The 16,792-nt window shown below is 38.4% G+C and overlaps 1 protein-coding gene across 1 annotated transcript in view; it reads right to left on the bottom strand.

The window, feature by feature from the left end:
- The window catches only part of EIF2AK2 (eukaryotic translation initiation factor 2 alpha kinase 2), a 50,356-nt gene that overhangs the window by 11,601 nt on the left and 21,963 nt on the right, over positions 1 to 16,792 (bottom strand). The window contains exons 6-15 of the mRNA XM_067464473.1: positions 15,152 to 15,272; positions 10,585 to 10,766; positions 8,590 to 8,716; positions 7,339 to 7,424; positions 6,352 to 6,417; positions 4,747 to 4,843; positions 3,365 to 3,399; positions 3,203 to 3,262; positions 1,837 to 1,956; positions 527 to 658 (exon numbers count right to left, since the gene is read on the bottom strand). Of these exons, the coding sequence (XP_067320574.1) occupies positions 527 to 658; positions 1,837 to 1,956; positions 3,203 to 3,262; positions 3,365 to 3,399; positions 4,747 to 4,843; positions 6,352 to 6,417; positions 7,339 to 7,424; positions 8,590 to 8,716; positions 10,585 to 10,766; positions 15,152 to 15,272 (1,026 nt within the window). The remainder of the gene's footprint in view (positions 1 to 526; positions 659 to 1,836; positions 1,957 to 3,202; positions 3,263 to 3,364; positions 3,400 to 4,746; positions 4,844 to 6,351; positions 6,418 to 7,338; positions 7,425 to 8,589; positions 8,717 to 10,584; positions 10,767 to 15,151; positions 15,273 to 16,792) is intronic.

Here is a 16,792-nt window from a genome sequence, read left to right as displayed (position 1 = left end):
AGGACATCCTGTCTCCTCCTGGAAGTTTCTTGAGAATGTCCACTAATACCTGCTGAAGTGGAACCCCTGTGATGAGGAATAGTTGGAGCAGAGATTTGATCTGATATTTGGGTCTTCCTGCCCTCAGATTGACCTTACAAAAATGGGACATTATCTGCAATGTCAATGTGCATTTTTCCCAATGAAAAGATCTCCCTAGCTGGTCATTCCTCCTGGGATGAACCAAATGTCCAATGGCTGTGACAATGTCATCCCCCTACTACTTCCTTCTGATACAACCTTGCCAGAGTTTCCTACTTTCATTGCTATGTGGTCTATATTAAATGCTCACCACAATGTTTGCAGCCAATCCAAGGATTGATGGCCAATCCAAGACTTGATATTGCAGTCACACTTTCTCTGGTTAAAAAGCAACAACTTCATGAACCAACACTAGAATCTTAATTGCAGGGTTTAAGAAGGAGATCTGCTACCATGATGATATTACTGACACCTCAGAAACCTACTGCTTATGCAGCAGAATTACCTGACATCACTATTGCTCTCTTCAGATGGCCAAGTATCTTTCCCAATCCAACATCCAAAATACTGAACTATGTTTTCATGGACAAGGTTTGCTAAGGCTAGTACTTCTTTTTTTGTATTTTCTTCATTCCCTCTGGTTGGAGAAAGCAAAAACAAAAAACAAAAAAAAACCTTTGTTACAAATATTAAAATAGGGATACACAACAGAAATCACAATTACTAATATTAAAACAGGGATACCCAGCAGAAATCACAACCCTAACTAACCTTGTTTCTAAGGTTAGTTAGATGCATATTTTACTGTAAAATACTGGGAATATAAAGGCTGAGTACCCTTTATCCAAGATGCTTGAGACCAGACAGTTTTTGGATTTTTTTTCAGATTTGCAAACACTGATATTTGCATATACATACATATATACCTTATACACAAAACCTAAAAGTAATTTTATATAATATTTTGCAATATTTTGACATGAAACAATGTTTGTGTACATTGGACCATTCAAAAGCAAAGGTATCACAATATTGGAATTTTTTTTGGAGCATTTGAGATTTTAGGTTTTCAGATAAGGGACACTCAATCTGTATTAGATCACCCGATCATATTTTGATTTGGAATACATGTACAAAACCAGTCTCAGAAATCTAAGGGAAATATTTACATCAGGCATCCTCATTACATTGTCATAATGTCATGTCTATTTATTTATTGATTGATTGATGGATTTATTTTGCAATATTTGTATATCACCTTTCTCAACCCCAAAGGGGACTCAGGGCAGTCTACTTTAGCAGACAGAACTAAATGTTCTCTGAAGGACATCTTATAGGAAAGACCCATACCTAAGGATCATGAAAACCAGACACGACCCCATATCAGAACATTTTACATAATACATGTTTTGCATGAAAGCATAAAGGAATCAACAACATACACCAGTACAAGTATATACAAAAAGGGTCTTAAGTGAAAATAAAACAGAACTGCTCTAACATAATTGTTCCTTGTTATAGGATTACTAAAGTTTGATGATCACAAAATCATTGCCATTTGTGTACACTTCAACTTTTATGCACAAAATCATGAACACACATTCGCCCTGGCAAAGAGCAATGCCATATCACTGTTCCACAACTGTATGAGTATTAAATACTCAATACACTTTATGCACATGGATGTGTCAATCACATATCATATAGCCATATAGTGGTCATATAGTGAACAAGATGAAAATAATATCATGCAGGATATAGAAATGTATATTGTAAACAGTAATTGTATATAGAAATAAGCACAGGACTACTTACTCGATAAGCTTGACTCTTTTGACAGCATATATTTTATTATCAATTTTATGTTTTGCCTTGTAAACACTTCCATAGCCACCAGAATCAAGCTTCTCTATGTCTGTAAACTCATCCAGAAAACTGTATTTTTAAAAAGATAGGAAATATTAACATTACATGTGAGAGAGAAAAACTTTGGAGATGTTATGATAGCAACATACTCCCACAACAGACAATTATGAATTGTATTATAATTTTGTGTGGCACACAATATTATGCATACAGTTATACCTCAATTAAAAGGGAGATGTGTTCCCAGGCATTACTTGTTTAAAGAAGTTTGGTAATAGAGGCAGAAATGGCACAGAAAGAATGGGGATAGATTCCTACATCACAAAAAAGAAGGGCAGTTAAACTATTTTAAGCCAACTGTGATTTCCATTTTGATGGCCAAATTTCTTGTATATTTTTAACATGCTGGAGGGGAGCTGGTGAGGCTGGCTTATCTAATTCCTCCCTTTCTTTCTGTTTTGCTGTTCAAAAATGCTCAGGAAGGGATTTTGGAAATATCTGCTGCTCACTATGCCTCATAGTTATTTATAGTAGGATCACTGGAGTAAAATCCCATTCTTCTCAACTCAAGTTGTTTATTGTACACATAGCTGCAACACAATATTGTGTTGAAAAAAATTCATTATATCTACAGCCATCTTTCATCTTCATGACAAGATAATGCTGTTAAAAAAAACTTCCAGCTAAATCAAGGACAAGAAGTAAAGTGGAGATAGATATAAAAAGACATTGTAAAAAGGGACTTCTTTGTCAGAGATGTTGTTAACTAAGCATTCCTATATTCGCTGTTCTCTGTGTTAAAAGGTCCAATGCCAAGGCTTGGATCAGAGTATAAGAAACCACAGCTCACAACTTTTTCACATACCCACTGAAAGACCAGGTTTGTATTTGGAGGGGGAGGAACATTAGATGTGACATTGTTCCTCAACATCACCAAGAGTGCCGTTGGCCAACATCCACTAATATTTCCCTTCCTGAAGAAGAGGGATTTAGCCAGAATTGACTTAGCCAAAAATGTCTCAGTTCAGAGCCAAATACAGACTCCAAACAATCATACAGTAAGATTTTCATTTTGTGCAGTATCAAAAAATGTTAGCAACAGACATCACGTGTTTTGTTGGTCATATTATGACAGGAATTAGAGATGCCTACATTCATCAGGTAATTTGTACACACACTAGAAATTTCTGTTGACAAATCGTATATCAGGTCAACCAAAGCCAGTTCTTTATCTATACCAAGTTGATCAATTCCATACAAAATAATTTTTTTTTAAAAAAAAAAAATCTGAAGTATTTTTCAAGCATATTCTTACCTTTTGTTGACAGTGTATCTACTTTCTCTTTGAGGCAGCACAGAGAAGTTAGGTGCCAATCTTGGGGGGCTGAAACAAAAATGCCGTTGATTTTTTATTTGAAGCATTTAACCCCATTAGCAAATCAACTAACTGAAAGTTATCAATAACAAAAGCATGTACCTCTTAAGTTTCGTAGCAGATCCTTTAGGATTGTCCTAGAGGGAAATGAAGAAAAAGTGTTACTTCTAAACACATTAAAAGGTGTACTCTGTAAGTCTATAATGTAAAAGCCTTTCTTAAAAAATCGAACAGTGCCATACATCTGATGGCTCAAACAAGAAGAGTGCAGGGCATTAACCAACTGGCCATTTCTTAGAACAACTAGGAATGAAGGTCGCCACCCAATCTATCAGAGACACATTAGATCTTCCTGCTTAACAGCCTTAAGGTTCTCTGTGCTTCTTTTCCTGACCTGCCCTTCTTCACTTGCATATTGCTTCCTATCTAGAAGTATTCTGGAAGAGAGGTGCTATATTTCACTTTAGCTACCACTGCAACACCCTACAGAGTACTGGGATCTGCAGTTTACGGAAGGGTATTTCGGATTTTGTCATCCAGAGATATCAAGTGCCTCACACTGAGCTACAAACCCCTCAGGACTGCATAAGATCTAACTATGAGAGTTAAAATGGAACAATAATATTATTATAATGTAATCTGAAAGATCCGCCAGACAATTTAATCAGTCTGTCCAGCCACAATATGAACTTTCCTAGGAACTGTTTGACTAAAGGATTATATTTTCCATGTCAGGAGTGACATGTGAAACTGCAAGTCGCTTCTGGGTTGAGAGAATTGACTGTCTGCAAGGACGTTTCCTAGGGGACGCCCGGATTTTTTAATCATCCTATGGGAGGCTTCTCTCATGTCACCACATGAGAAGCTGGAGTTGACAGATGGGTGCTCACCCCACTCTCCAGATTCGAACCATCAATTTTTCAATCAGCAGTCCTGCCACCATAAGTGTTTAACCCATTGTGTAACTGGGGGCTCCAGGATAATATACAAAAAATACAGGTTGATGATCCCTTATGGAGAATTACAAAATCCAAAATACTCCAGACTTTGGACTTGTCTCTTAAGACATCTCATTATGTATGCATATGCAAACACTGATACTCTAAAACCGGGGGGGGGGGGGGGGGGGGAATCAAAAATTCAAAACACTTTTGGTCCCAAGCATTTCAAATATGGGATACTAAATGTGCATATTTTTTTTTATTTGGAGGGCAGCATTGTTTTTATAATGAAAAACTTTGATGGATACTGGTCCACTGTATCAGAACTGTATCAGAACAAAGAATGATAAAGCTATTCCTGCTGTTCTATTCTATCTTGTCATTGTATAATCATCACTGAATGTTTGCTGTATATGTGTTCTGTGATCCGCCCTAAGTCCTCTTCAGGGTGAGAAGGGCAGAATATAAATACTGCAAATAAATAAATAATAAATAAATATACAGTACAAAGTAATGACATGGAAAACATATTTCATACTGTACCGGAGAGGATGAAGAAGACCCATCCAGATGAATGCCACCAAGTTTACTAGCCAATTTGTCAGCTGTGCCATTGGATTCTGAACTCAAAACAGCACCACTGCAGAAAATATATTTAATACATTTCATTATTATTGTTTAACTCCTGCCGTAGTATTTGTGTATCAACTCTCAATCCAATATAGAAATACACAATGAATACAAACTCTGAAAATATGAACTGTATAAATACATAAATAAATTTAAAACAGACTAAAAACATCACTTAAAATTAATTTGACAAAAAAAACCCTTTTTTCAGATTTAAAGTATGCTGCTCTTAATATCTTCCAGCTCAGTTGTTTTGAGTATTATGGGTTTGGGATGGGTAGGAATTGCTTTTAGATAAAGCACGTATCAGTAACAGTTTATGCCCATTATACATGGCCGAGCCCATTGAGCTTAACGTATTATTAACCTCTGCTATTTTATAAATAAACAAGATAAATGAAATAATAAAATGTCACAATTCCCAAGATAAAACAAAAAAACATATCTGTGTGCAGACCTAAGTTGTGCAATGCTGGGGGACAGCAGAAAAAAATGTATACATGTGCATAACTAAAAAGAAAATGACAACAAAATTCTGAAGCAGCTTATCCAACTCTTTCCGCTTCTGGCTTTTTTGAATAATAGGCCGCAATAGTGTCACCATGGGAATGCAGGAGGTGACATTAAACTGTCACTGCTGCAATCCCCAGAATCCCCCAAATCTGCACGATAACCCATGCTGTCCCTCCCACTGACCCCTCTTGTGCCTGCTCCATGCTTTTCCTTCTGGGCTGCTTAAGACACCAAGGGAACTGTTTACTTGCACTCTTAGCCCCCTACCAGTTGTAAAATGGTCCAGCTTTGAAGATATTACATTCAAAACTTGGGAGAGCCAACGTGGTAAAGAGGTTTGAGCATTGAACTAGGAACCTGGAGACTAGGGTTCAAAGCTCCGCTTAGTCAAATTCTCTCAGCCTCAGAAAGACAAGGGCAAATCTCCTCTGAACAAATCGGAAAACCCATGGTGGGTTCGCCTTAGTGTCACCATAACTCGGAATTAAATTGTAAGGAAAATGTGTTGATTCCAAATTCTAATTTCAACTTATTTGGCTAAGTCCCCACACAAAATAATAGAACATGATTTGGAAATCTTAACCATCCAAAGCTTTGAATGGTTTTGGCTTACTCTATTAGGGAGCGGGGAGGAACTACAAGGGTTGAATGAAAAGTAATGCCTTCACCTTTGTAACTCCTCAACAGATGGCAGTACTGGTATGTGGAAGGTACTGGCTTGTTCACTAGACCCTCCTCTACAGTTCCATTTTGGTGGGAAGCCTTAGCATTGAACAGTTGTGTTGATAAAGTGAGAAATATGGAATCCTGCGCAAACCCAAGTAATGAAGGTGGAGGCATTACTTTTCATTCAACCCTTGTATATTCATCTTTCTCACTCCACTGGCTCTTTCTAATTCTCCCACAAGGATGCCACAAACTAGACAATATGTGAATATTGCAATCTATCCCTGTAATCACTTCTGCTTTTTTGTTATTTAAATAACCAGTAAATTTGTTTCTTACTTTGTGTTTTGAAAAACTACATATTCCGATGAATCTGAAGCAACACCACTGGCTTCTGGAAGAGATCTGAAAGACATGTTTTCAAAATGCAGTTTAGGTTTCCTAAAAGTCTATGATGACACAAAGGCTATACCATTGTGTTCCTTCTTCCTATTTTTGCCAGGGAAAATATAAAAATCCAAAAAGCACTATGTTGGGTCATCTATAGGTCAGAGGATCCCCAAGGCAGTTGATAATCCCTAAAACTGTGGTGGTGCAATTGATTAAACTCTTGTGCTAGTTGAACTGCTGACCTGAAGGTTGGCAATTCAAATCCGCAAGACAGGGTGAGCTCCCGTCTGTCAGCTCCAGCTTCCCATGCAGGGACATGAGAGAAGCCTCTCAAAGGGTAGTAACACATCCAAGCACCCCCTAGGCAGCGTCCCTGCAGGTGGCCAAGTTTTTCAAGTCACTTCTGACACCATTAAAAAATCCCTAAAAACAACAAGAGTTTGAGAGGGATGGCACTGGCTGCCGATCCAGTGTAGATTTAAGTTATTGGTGAGGATATTTCAAATCCTAAGCAGCACAAGGCTTCACTACTTGAAGGAGTGCTTCTCCCCGTAGAAGCTGAGGTCTGCTGTAGGGAGAATACCATATGGAAGGATAGGAGAGATGGCTTTCTCAGTTTTGGGACTTATTGATAAAATCTGCTGTAACCTCCAGAGATCTCAGCAGATGATGGTATTGTCTGGCATCTGGCTATAAGGATACAGCCAGACGTTCCTTCAATGCAGCCCAGCGGGGGCTTCAGCATCTAAAGGGGGAGTCCTGGAATTGTGTAAAATCTGGGCCGCAGCAAAATCTGACACCTCCCCTCCCCAAAAACCCCCCAGAAATCATGGCTTATTTCGGCTTCAAGCTATTATATATCACTCAAAGGATGCCAATTGAGGTCTTCTTCAATACAAAGCTTTCTTTAAAAACAAACAAACACATGTCACTTACCTTCTAGTTACCACCATTGGTGCTCCCAGAGAATCAGACATTGACCCATATGCAGTACTAACTGAAGGGATATCATGATTTTCAGTCTGGAAAAGAACATGGAAAAACTGTGTAATTGTCAACAGAAGGATCCATTTCATCTGCTGCTAAAGTAGCATAGTGATTTAAACTGGTGTGCTTAAAACATTGATTTGATATAAAAGACAGATGCAATCATAATGAAAATGTGTGTGTGAAAAGCAAATGGGGAAACACTTAGATGACTGTGAAACTGTTTGAAATGTTTATCACATGATCACACACAACAGGTTATGTTCTAAACTGTACATGTGCTCATACAGGATGTACACTTGTCCAGATGTCTGTGAGCAATTGTGCAGATCCCTAATGTAGATCCAGGTTCAAAGGTACACTGAAAGCTAGAGCACAGATCTCTACCTGGGTAGACTGAACATACACGTGAATTCATGTACGGTATACTGTTCCCATTACGCAAGTTCTGAGGAAGGTATTTTGTGCAGGAAGAGGGACAAAGTCCTCCTCCAGAGCTTTCAAATTGTTCATGTTAGTGACATGCCTTTTAGACATGCATCCTTTCAAACATGGTAATTCAGTTTTACTAGCAAACTGGAGGTAAAGCCAACCCCTTATAAGAGTTTTATTTATAAATTACATATATATATATAGAGAGAGAGAGAGAGACAGACAGACAGACATATATATATATATGCTTCATATAATCTTTACTGTATAAATGAGATATGGAAAGCTTTCCTTTGTGCTTCTTATGTACTACAGTTGATTCTTATGTAGTTTCCTCTATAACTGCTCCATGTGGTGCATCACAACCATCACTGTCAACAGATTTTCTTTTCTTAATTAGAAACTTAACAATTTTAGTGGTTACTACCAGACTCAATCAACAAATTGTGCAAATTACAAAAGTTATAACAGTACCTACATTTGAACAGGGCCAGCATTCCACTTCTATAGTGATTAAACCTCTCTGAAGGTTGTTAAAAAGAAGGTGAATGTCCATTCAGGGGTATTTTGATTGTGCATTCTTGCCTGGATGAAGGTGGTTGGACTAGATGCCCTTTGAGAGTCTCTTCAGACCCATTCTCATCCTCTTCTTCTTCTGGCCCCATACTGTTAGATGAACTATATAGAACTATATAGAATACCTCTGCTTTTTATACATTTTAAGAAACCACTAATTTCACTTTTTATTTTCTTAGAAGTAATACATACCCTGGCAGTTACTTGGCCAATCAACTTTTCATATGCCATTTTTGCTGCATTAAGTTTTGCAATTTGTTTACTGTTTCCTGTACCCACTCCCAAAATTTCACCATCAATTTTACAGGATTGCGAAAAGCTGGAAAACATAAAGAAGCGTGGGGAAGAACCAGTTAGCATTAGTTGTTGTAGTCAAGAGACATAATCGTATGCTCACTTTTCTTGGTGCAAGACCCATCAAACTGATTGAGGTCCATTGCTAAAGTGTCACATTAACTGAGTGCTTTTTTTTTTTAACAAAAGGATCTCCTCCTTAAACACACAGAACTTGAAAAAAATAATAAAATAATTGCACAGTAGTATTTAAGTTAAAACACTTGAATTAACATTTGAATTCTTAAAAAGCACATTATATAAAACAATTCCTCCCATATTCCCATAAGCATATTGTACCCATGAATGTAAAAATGCACAATACATATACATAAAGAAGCTATTAATGAATCAGTATTAGAGTTAATCAAGCCTGACATCCCCCAAGAAGTCATAATGTCTAAACTGAGACTGTCATACTTTGTCAGGCCTCTTCAACTGGTGGCCCTCCAGGTGTTTTGGACTTTAGCTCCCAGAATTCCTGACATTTGGACAAACTGGTTAGGGCTTCTGAGAGTTGGAGTCCCAAACACCTGGAGAGCCGCTGGCTGTGCAGGCCTGCAGTATGTCAATACTATGACAATATCATAGCAGAAGAAGCAAAGGGACCACTGTCTAGTTCAGTTCACCTTGGAGAAGGTCAGATTCTCGATCATAATAACCATCTAAATTATGACAACCCCTCCCCCCTATATATAGTGCTTTCCATTATATCTTCATTTGGAAACTTTAGCCCACATGTGTCAAACATAAGGCCTGTGGGCCAAATCCTGTGATTCTATAGCCATGGCAGCGAAAGCAGCATCAAATGGCATTCATTTTACAAAGTAAATCACATATGCCAAACTCGAGGCCTGTGATCCAAATCCGACCTGTCATGACACTTTATGCGGCATTTTCTATGCTGAACTACAACTCATATATTCCCTACCATTAAACTTCATGACTAGAGCTGATGGAAGTTGTGAAAGAGTAACATCTGGAAGGCGGACGTTTGTTCTGTTGAGTCAGGAGAATGGGATTGGAATTTATTTATTTATTTGCGACATTTATATGCTGCCCTTCTCACCCTAGAGGGGACTCAGAGCAGCTTGCAAGATATATATACACACAATATATTATTATTAGCATAGTACAATATCAGTATTATATATTACTATATTGTACTATACCATTATATTGTAATATTATTAGTAATATTACATGTAATATAAAATATATTATTATAATATTGTATTATTATTATATAGTATTATATTATAATATTATAAATATTGTATGTATAAACAATATATTATATTATTATATTGAGATCCAAGGCTTGTGGACAGGATGTACTTTAACCTTCCTGCAACATCAGACCCACAAGTGCTGTTGGGTTGCAATTTCCATTATCCCCAGCCTGCATGGCGGATAATCAAAAGTGATGGGAGTTGTCATTCAATAACATCTAGGGATCCAAACTGGGTAAAAATTAAAGAGCACTGGTCACTATGTAAAAAATGCAGCTGACCCTCTGTATACATGGATTCTCCATCCATGGATTCAACTCCCCTTTGAAGGTAACCAAAGCGCCCTTCAAAAAAAATGAGTTTGACATCCCTGCTCTAGTCTAAAGTCTGAGGGTGGACATATTCAGTTAAAAAGAATCACAGGTTTTAATGACTGGTCCCTGAAGCTGTAATCTTGATGCCATTACGGCAAAGTGGCTTTCTAATACTATATAATGAGACATCGAACACTAAAAATAAAAGGTTCTTGTATAATCGACTAACTTCTACACATCACTAACACAATTAGTATTTTTAAAGAGGCAAATAATAAAATAATAATAAAGTATTATCAATTACTTACACTGGCTTATGAGGTGGTCCATCTTTAGATTGCAAACCAAATTCAATGATTTTTTTGTTCCTTGATGCATATTCATGCAGCAAGGAAATATAGTTAGTCGATGTTTCTGTTATGTTTGCAGCAGGCAAAGGTGCTGGTAATTGCAATGGAGCAGGCTGAGGCTGCCGCTGAGCTTCTAAAGCCTACAGACAACACACATAAGTTAGTTTGGATCATCATCAAGGAGTACCAGCCAAAGACCATGAAATATGCATTGAAAATACACAAAATACACAATACTAATCATGCTGCAAGTTGGTTTCATTGAACTCTTTAAAAGGTACAAATATCAGGAGCTAGAACACAATTAAAATATTAGAGTTGAACTAATTATGTAAATTGTGACCTACTATGCAAGATTTAATAAATAATTCTGTGCCCAATGTATTGTCGAAGGCTTTCATGGCCAGAATCACTGGGTTGTTGTAGGGGTTTTGGGCTATATGGCCATATTCTAGAGGCATTATCTCCTGACGTTTCGCCTGCATCAATGGCAAGCATCCTCAGAGGTAGTGAGGTCTGTTGGAACTAGGAAAATTGGGTTTATATATCTGTGGAATGACCAGAGTGGGACAAAGGACTCTTGTCTTCTGGAACCCCATTTGATCTGGGTTGTTACCAACTTCATAAACAATGATGTATTCTAAGTCTAGGTTTCGGGGGGGGGGGGTTGGGGGGGAATGTTATACAGAACACTATACCTTATTAGAAACAAGCAAAGATCTTTGAAATTCTATCTCAGAATGCATTAAGTTTAAATTGTAACATAATGTAAATATCTGATATGCAGAATGTATTTTCATTCACTGGACCAAATTTGGCACAAATACCCAATACGCCCAAATTTGAATACTGGTGGGGTTGGGAGGGGGGATTGATTTTGTCATTTGGAAGTTGTAGCTTCTGGGATTTATAGTTCACCTACCATCAAAGAGCATTTTGCACTCCACCAACAATGGAATTGAACCAAACTTGGCATGCAGAACTCCCATGACCAATAGACAATACTGGAAGGGTTTGGTGGGCAATGACCTTTAGTTTTGGAGATGTAGTTCGCCTACATCCAGAGAGCACTGTGGACTCTAACAATGATGGATCTGGACCAAACTTGGCACAAATACTCAACATGCCCAAATGTGTACACTGATGGGGTTTGGGGGAAATAGACCTTTACATTTGGGAGTTGCTGGGATTTATAGTTCACCTACAATCAAACAGCTGGCTACATGATCTTGGAGGTGTCTACGGACAACACCAGCTCTTCAGCTTAGAAAAGGAGTTGAAAACCAGCCCCCAGACACAACTGGACTTAATGTTAGGGGAAAACCTTTACCTTTACTACAATCAAAGAGGATTCAGAAACCCACCAATGATAAAATTGGGCTGAACTTCCCACACAAACCCCCATGGCCATTTCTGATAGTTTTTGGTGATCCCTCTGGCATTCCCTCAAACACTGCTCTACCAGAATAAGGTTTCAATACTGAACTAAACAAACTGGTGGCCCAATTGTTTAGAGGACAGCTCCCAGTGTTTACCTTACCCTTTCAGCTAACTTTCTTCACTCCTGTTCTACCTTAGAACAAAAAGGCCCCTTAGTTCCATCTCTCCCCAACTCACTCAATGACCAATTTTTTGACAAATGACTTTCTTCTCTAATATTGGCCACAAGTATACTCTCTCCTCTAAAACAATACATCAAAGGACGACAACTCTCTGAAAATTAATGGTCATATTCTTCACATTTTGTCCACTTAACCTAACCAGCTCACGTCTTCCACGCCCACAGAATTCTATCCTTAAACAGCCTCTTGCTAATAGGGATGAATTATTAACTCCCTTCTGTATTATATCCAGAACTCTTGTGTTATCACCTCCAGAAGGAGTGGTTCAGGGGTGGAGAAATTGTTGATACATTAGCAAGCACTAGACAACACAGTCGCTAACTAAGAATGATAGACGTTATATACCAACAATATCTTAAGTCTATATTGAACATGTTATAGGAAAATGCTTCTTTAAATTATTCTTTCCAAATTATCCATTTTGAAGATCAGAATAGTGATACATCAGGGGCATTAATGACTAATTTCCATCCATTTTCCCTACTATTTAAAGAAATTTTCAGATATTCCTAGGCATTTCTTTAAAAGAGAGAGGAATTATCTAATCCAAGTTCACTTACGCCATGAACATTTCCATGTTATTCTGCTGCATGTCTTATTGTACCTTTTTGTTTTGTTTCCAGATGTGGGGAACTATGATGGGTCATATAGCGATCTTCACCAACCCCAAGACCTTGGTGAATCACATCCACCCAAACCTTCTCCCAGAAAATAACTAATCATTTCCTACAGAAACATACAGAAAGCAAGATGGACCATTTAAAGTCTCCCCAGAGTGTGGTGGAGGCTCCTTCTTTGGAAGCTTTTAAACAGAGGCTGGATGGCCATCTGTTGGGGGTTATTTGAATGCGATGTTCCTGCTTCTTGGCAGGGGGTTGGACTGGATGGCCCATGAGGTCTCTTCCAACTCTTAGATTCTATGATTCTATGATTCTTTTGCCTTGACCCTCTATCAGTCCCCAAATAAATTTTCTATAAATTCAGAAGTGATTTTAAATGGCCTTTAGGCTATTTCCTCCATAGAAGAGGAGGAAATATCAAATATTCCCACTTGACGGCCTCTCCAGCACACCCAAACTTCTCAGATAGGAAGAAATGTCTTTCTTTTGAGGGTAAACCATCCTCAGTGAAGAGAAATGGCAGCAACACATGTTTCTGTAAATGGATACAGATCATGATAGGATGCTGGTAAATACCTGTTGAATGAGGGGTCCAAGAAGGAATGGGACAGATGTAGCGAATGATGTTTGAATTGATTTTAATGATTGCATAGTTCCTTGTTTTATATGATTTTATATGTTTCAATAATGGTAATATTTAATTCTGTTCAATGTTTGTGTTTTGTAGATTTTTAAACTGTATGTTTTTTTAAGGTTGTGAGTCACTTTGGGTCTCGGTTGCTGAAATAAAAGCAGGTTAATAATAACAACTCAAAGTGCAGGTAAACCAACAAACCAATAACAAGAACACACCTATTAAGATGCAAAGGGTGCATTACTTTAGCTACCCAAATCCACTATTTATCTGGCCACTTTGTCTGGCTTTCCCATTTGTAGAAGCATCTGTCACATTCAAATTACATCTGATTGATTCCAATTTGAAATAATATTGGTACACGAGAGACCTCTATCTATATCCCACCAATGTGGAAAGGAATTTAAATAAAGACGCTGGTCTTAACCTGTTTTGGTGGGGAGGAAGAATTTTTAAAACATTTTCTTCCCCTTATGTTTAATTCAAACATCATCCAGTACATCTAGCACAAGAATACCATAATAACCAGGTACTAGTGGGACTCTGTGTCATGAGCAAATTTCCACTCAAATTTCTAATGTGATGCACAGTTAAGACTGATGGAAGAATCATCAGTTTGCTTTTATCATCATAAAAAGGAGCACATAAAGAGATGCACGAAAAGGAATGATTAGGAAGTGTCTGAACCCTGCTTTCTATTCCTGGTCACCTTCTTTAAAACAGCCAGGCTTACGCTCTTCTACAGCCTTCTTAGTCACTGGACTGGACGGCCCTTGGGGTTTCTGCCAACTCTATGATTCTATTATTTATTTATCTATCTATCATGTCAGAAGCAAATTGAGAATACAGTTATAATGTATTTTAAAAACCACAAAGTTAAGAACTTGGCATTATGCTAACCTAGGGATCACAACCAGACACAGTGAAGACATCTGCCCTTGAGTTTTGCTTTTCTGCTGCTGAATACATATGCTCAACGTGGAATACATCTCACCACGTTAAAACAGTGGATGTGGCTCTTAATGAGATATACCACATTATCACAGGATGTCTATTACACCCTACACCACTGGAGAGATTATATTGTTTAGCCAGAATTGCACCACATGACATTTCGGGAGGTAGCAGCCAGTAATGAAAGGACCAAGGCACTGACATCTCCGGCCCGTCCTGTTTGGATATCAGCCATCACGCCAACGCCTTAAATCAAGAAACAGCTTCTTAAGATCTATAGAGATACTCGCAGGGGCACCTCAGCAAAAGAGAGTCCAAAAGTAGCAGGCTAAAACCCGGAACTTCAATCAGTGGCTGAGACCGGATGAGAAACTCCCTCCTGGGCACACAGAAGACTGGGTGACTTGGAAGGTGCTGAACAGGCTGCACTCTGGGACCATGAGATGCAAAGCCAATCTTAAGAAATGGGACTACAAAGTGCAGTCCATGGCATGCGAGTGTGCAGAAGAGCAAATCACAGACCACTTACTACAATGCAGTCTGAGCCCTGCCACATGCACAACGGAGGACCTTTTTAAAGTGACACCAGAGGCACTCCAAGTGGCCAGCTTCTGGTCAAAGGAAATTTCGCAAAGGAAATTCTATGATCATATAACCTGTATTACTATGTAATTCATTGTAGACATCTCACTTACCTCGTTTCCAGACTCTATAGTTCCCCAAGCTAGCGCTGCCACATGTGCTCTTGCTTCTTTCTTTGTTTTTCCTTCACATTGACCATACTGCCTTCCATCTATTTGAACTGCTACAGTGAAACTGAAAAGGAAAACAAAATCATAAACCACAACTCACAGAACACATGTAAAGACTGAAATGAAATGAGCCTAGCAAGAAAACTAGGAAATTGAATTTATGGATTTTTGAGTAACTATGTATGACTCTCTCATCCCTCGTTTACATATGCAGGCAGTCCTCGGGTTGCAAACATCGCACTTACAAACCACTCATTGTTACAAACAGGAGTGAGACAACAGGAAGTGAGAGAAATTTAACTCTAGGAAGGGAAATTCTCTCCTGGAAGAGTTGTTATCATGGGGAAAAAGTGTCTCCACTGAAGCTTTATCACCAATCCTTGTTTTCACAACAAGCCAATTTTTTCAAAGTCTAATTGTCACAGAAACTAGAAAGTTAATTAACATCTTATGAAAAAGGGCACAGACAGCAAAACAAACACCACAAAGGTGCTAACCCTTCCCTTTGCTATCCAGTTTGTGTGTGTTTGTGTGTATACACACACTTAAAATGTAACTGTTCCAACTTACAAACAAATTCAACTTAAGAACAAACCTACAGAAGCTATTTGGTCGTAACTTGTGGATTTCCTGTAAAGAGTACCTTTTCATCAGCTCATAAAATATATGAGAGGATGCTATTAAATTGACTAGACCCTGTTATTGAACCCCAGCTTATTGCACAACAAGCAGGCTTCAAACCAGGGGAAAACTGTACAGCTCAAATTCTTAACTTGCCCGAGTGTATTGAGGAAGGCTATGAAAAAGGTTGCATTACAGGAACATTTTTTGTGGACCTTACAGCAGCCTATGACATGGTACAACATTGGAAATTGCTGCACAAAGTCTATCATACCACCCAGGACTACAATTTTACAAAAACAAACAAACAAACAAAAAACATCCAGACCCTCCTAGAAAATAAGCTTCTATTTGGAGATTCAGGGTAGGAAAAGTAGATGGAGGAGGCAAAAGAATGGTCTACCTCAAGGCAGTGTTCGCTGCACTGACTTTCTTTAGCATCTTTACTAACAATCAGCCACAGCCACCACTCTCAAAGAACTTTATATACACTGATGACCTTGACCTAACAACACAAGCAAAAGACTCTGAAACAGTTGAAAACTAACTTACTAATGCACTAAAAGATCTCTCCAGCTGCTTCAAAGATAGACACCAGAAGCCTAACCCTGCCAAGTGTGTGCTTTCTATATACATAATTGTGAAGCCAACAAGAAACCGAAAGCTACCTGTGAAGGCCAAGAGCTTGAACACTGTTCACACCCCAAATATCTTGGCATCACCTTAGACTGAACGCTAACATTTAGGAAACACTATGTGAACACCAAGCACGAAGTTGCTGCACACAATAACATCCTGCAGAAACTTACTAATAGTGCATGGGGTGCAGACCCAAAATTAATAAGATCAGCCCTGGTATTGTCTTACTCAAATGCTGAGGATGCCTGCCTCGTCTGGCATAAATCTGCCCACACGAAGCAGGTGAGCATAGCACTAAATGAGACATGGAGAATAATCACAGGA

The sequence above is a fragment of the Anolis sagrei genome, chromosome 1 (genome assembly GCF_037176765.1).
Source record: "Anolis sagrei isolate rAnoSag1 chromosome 1, rAnoSag1.mat, whole genome shotgun sequence".
In the NCBI taxonomy this organism is placed as follows: domain Eukaryota; kingdom Metazoa; phylum Chordata; class Lepidosauria; order Squamata; family Dactyloidae; genus Anolis; species Anolis sagrei.
Note: the sequence above shows the minus strand (reverse complement) of the source record. Positions and strands in the feature narration are given on the sequence as shown.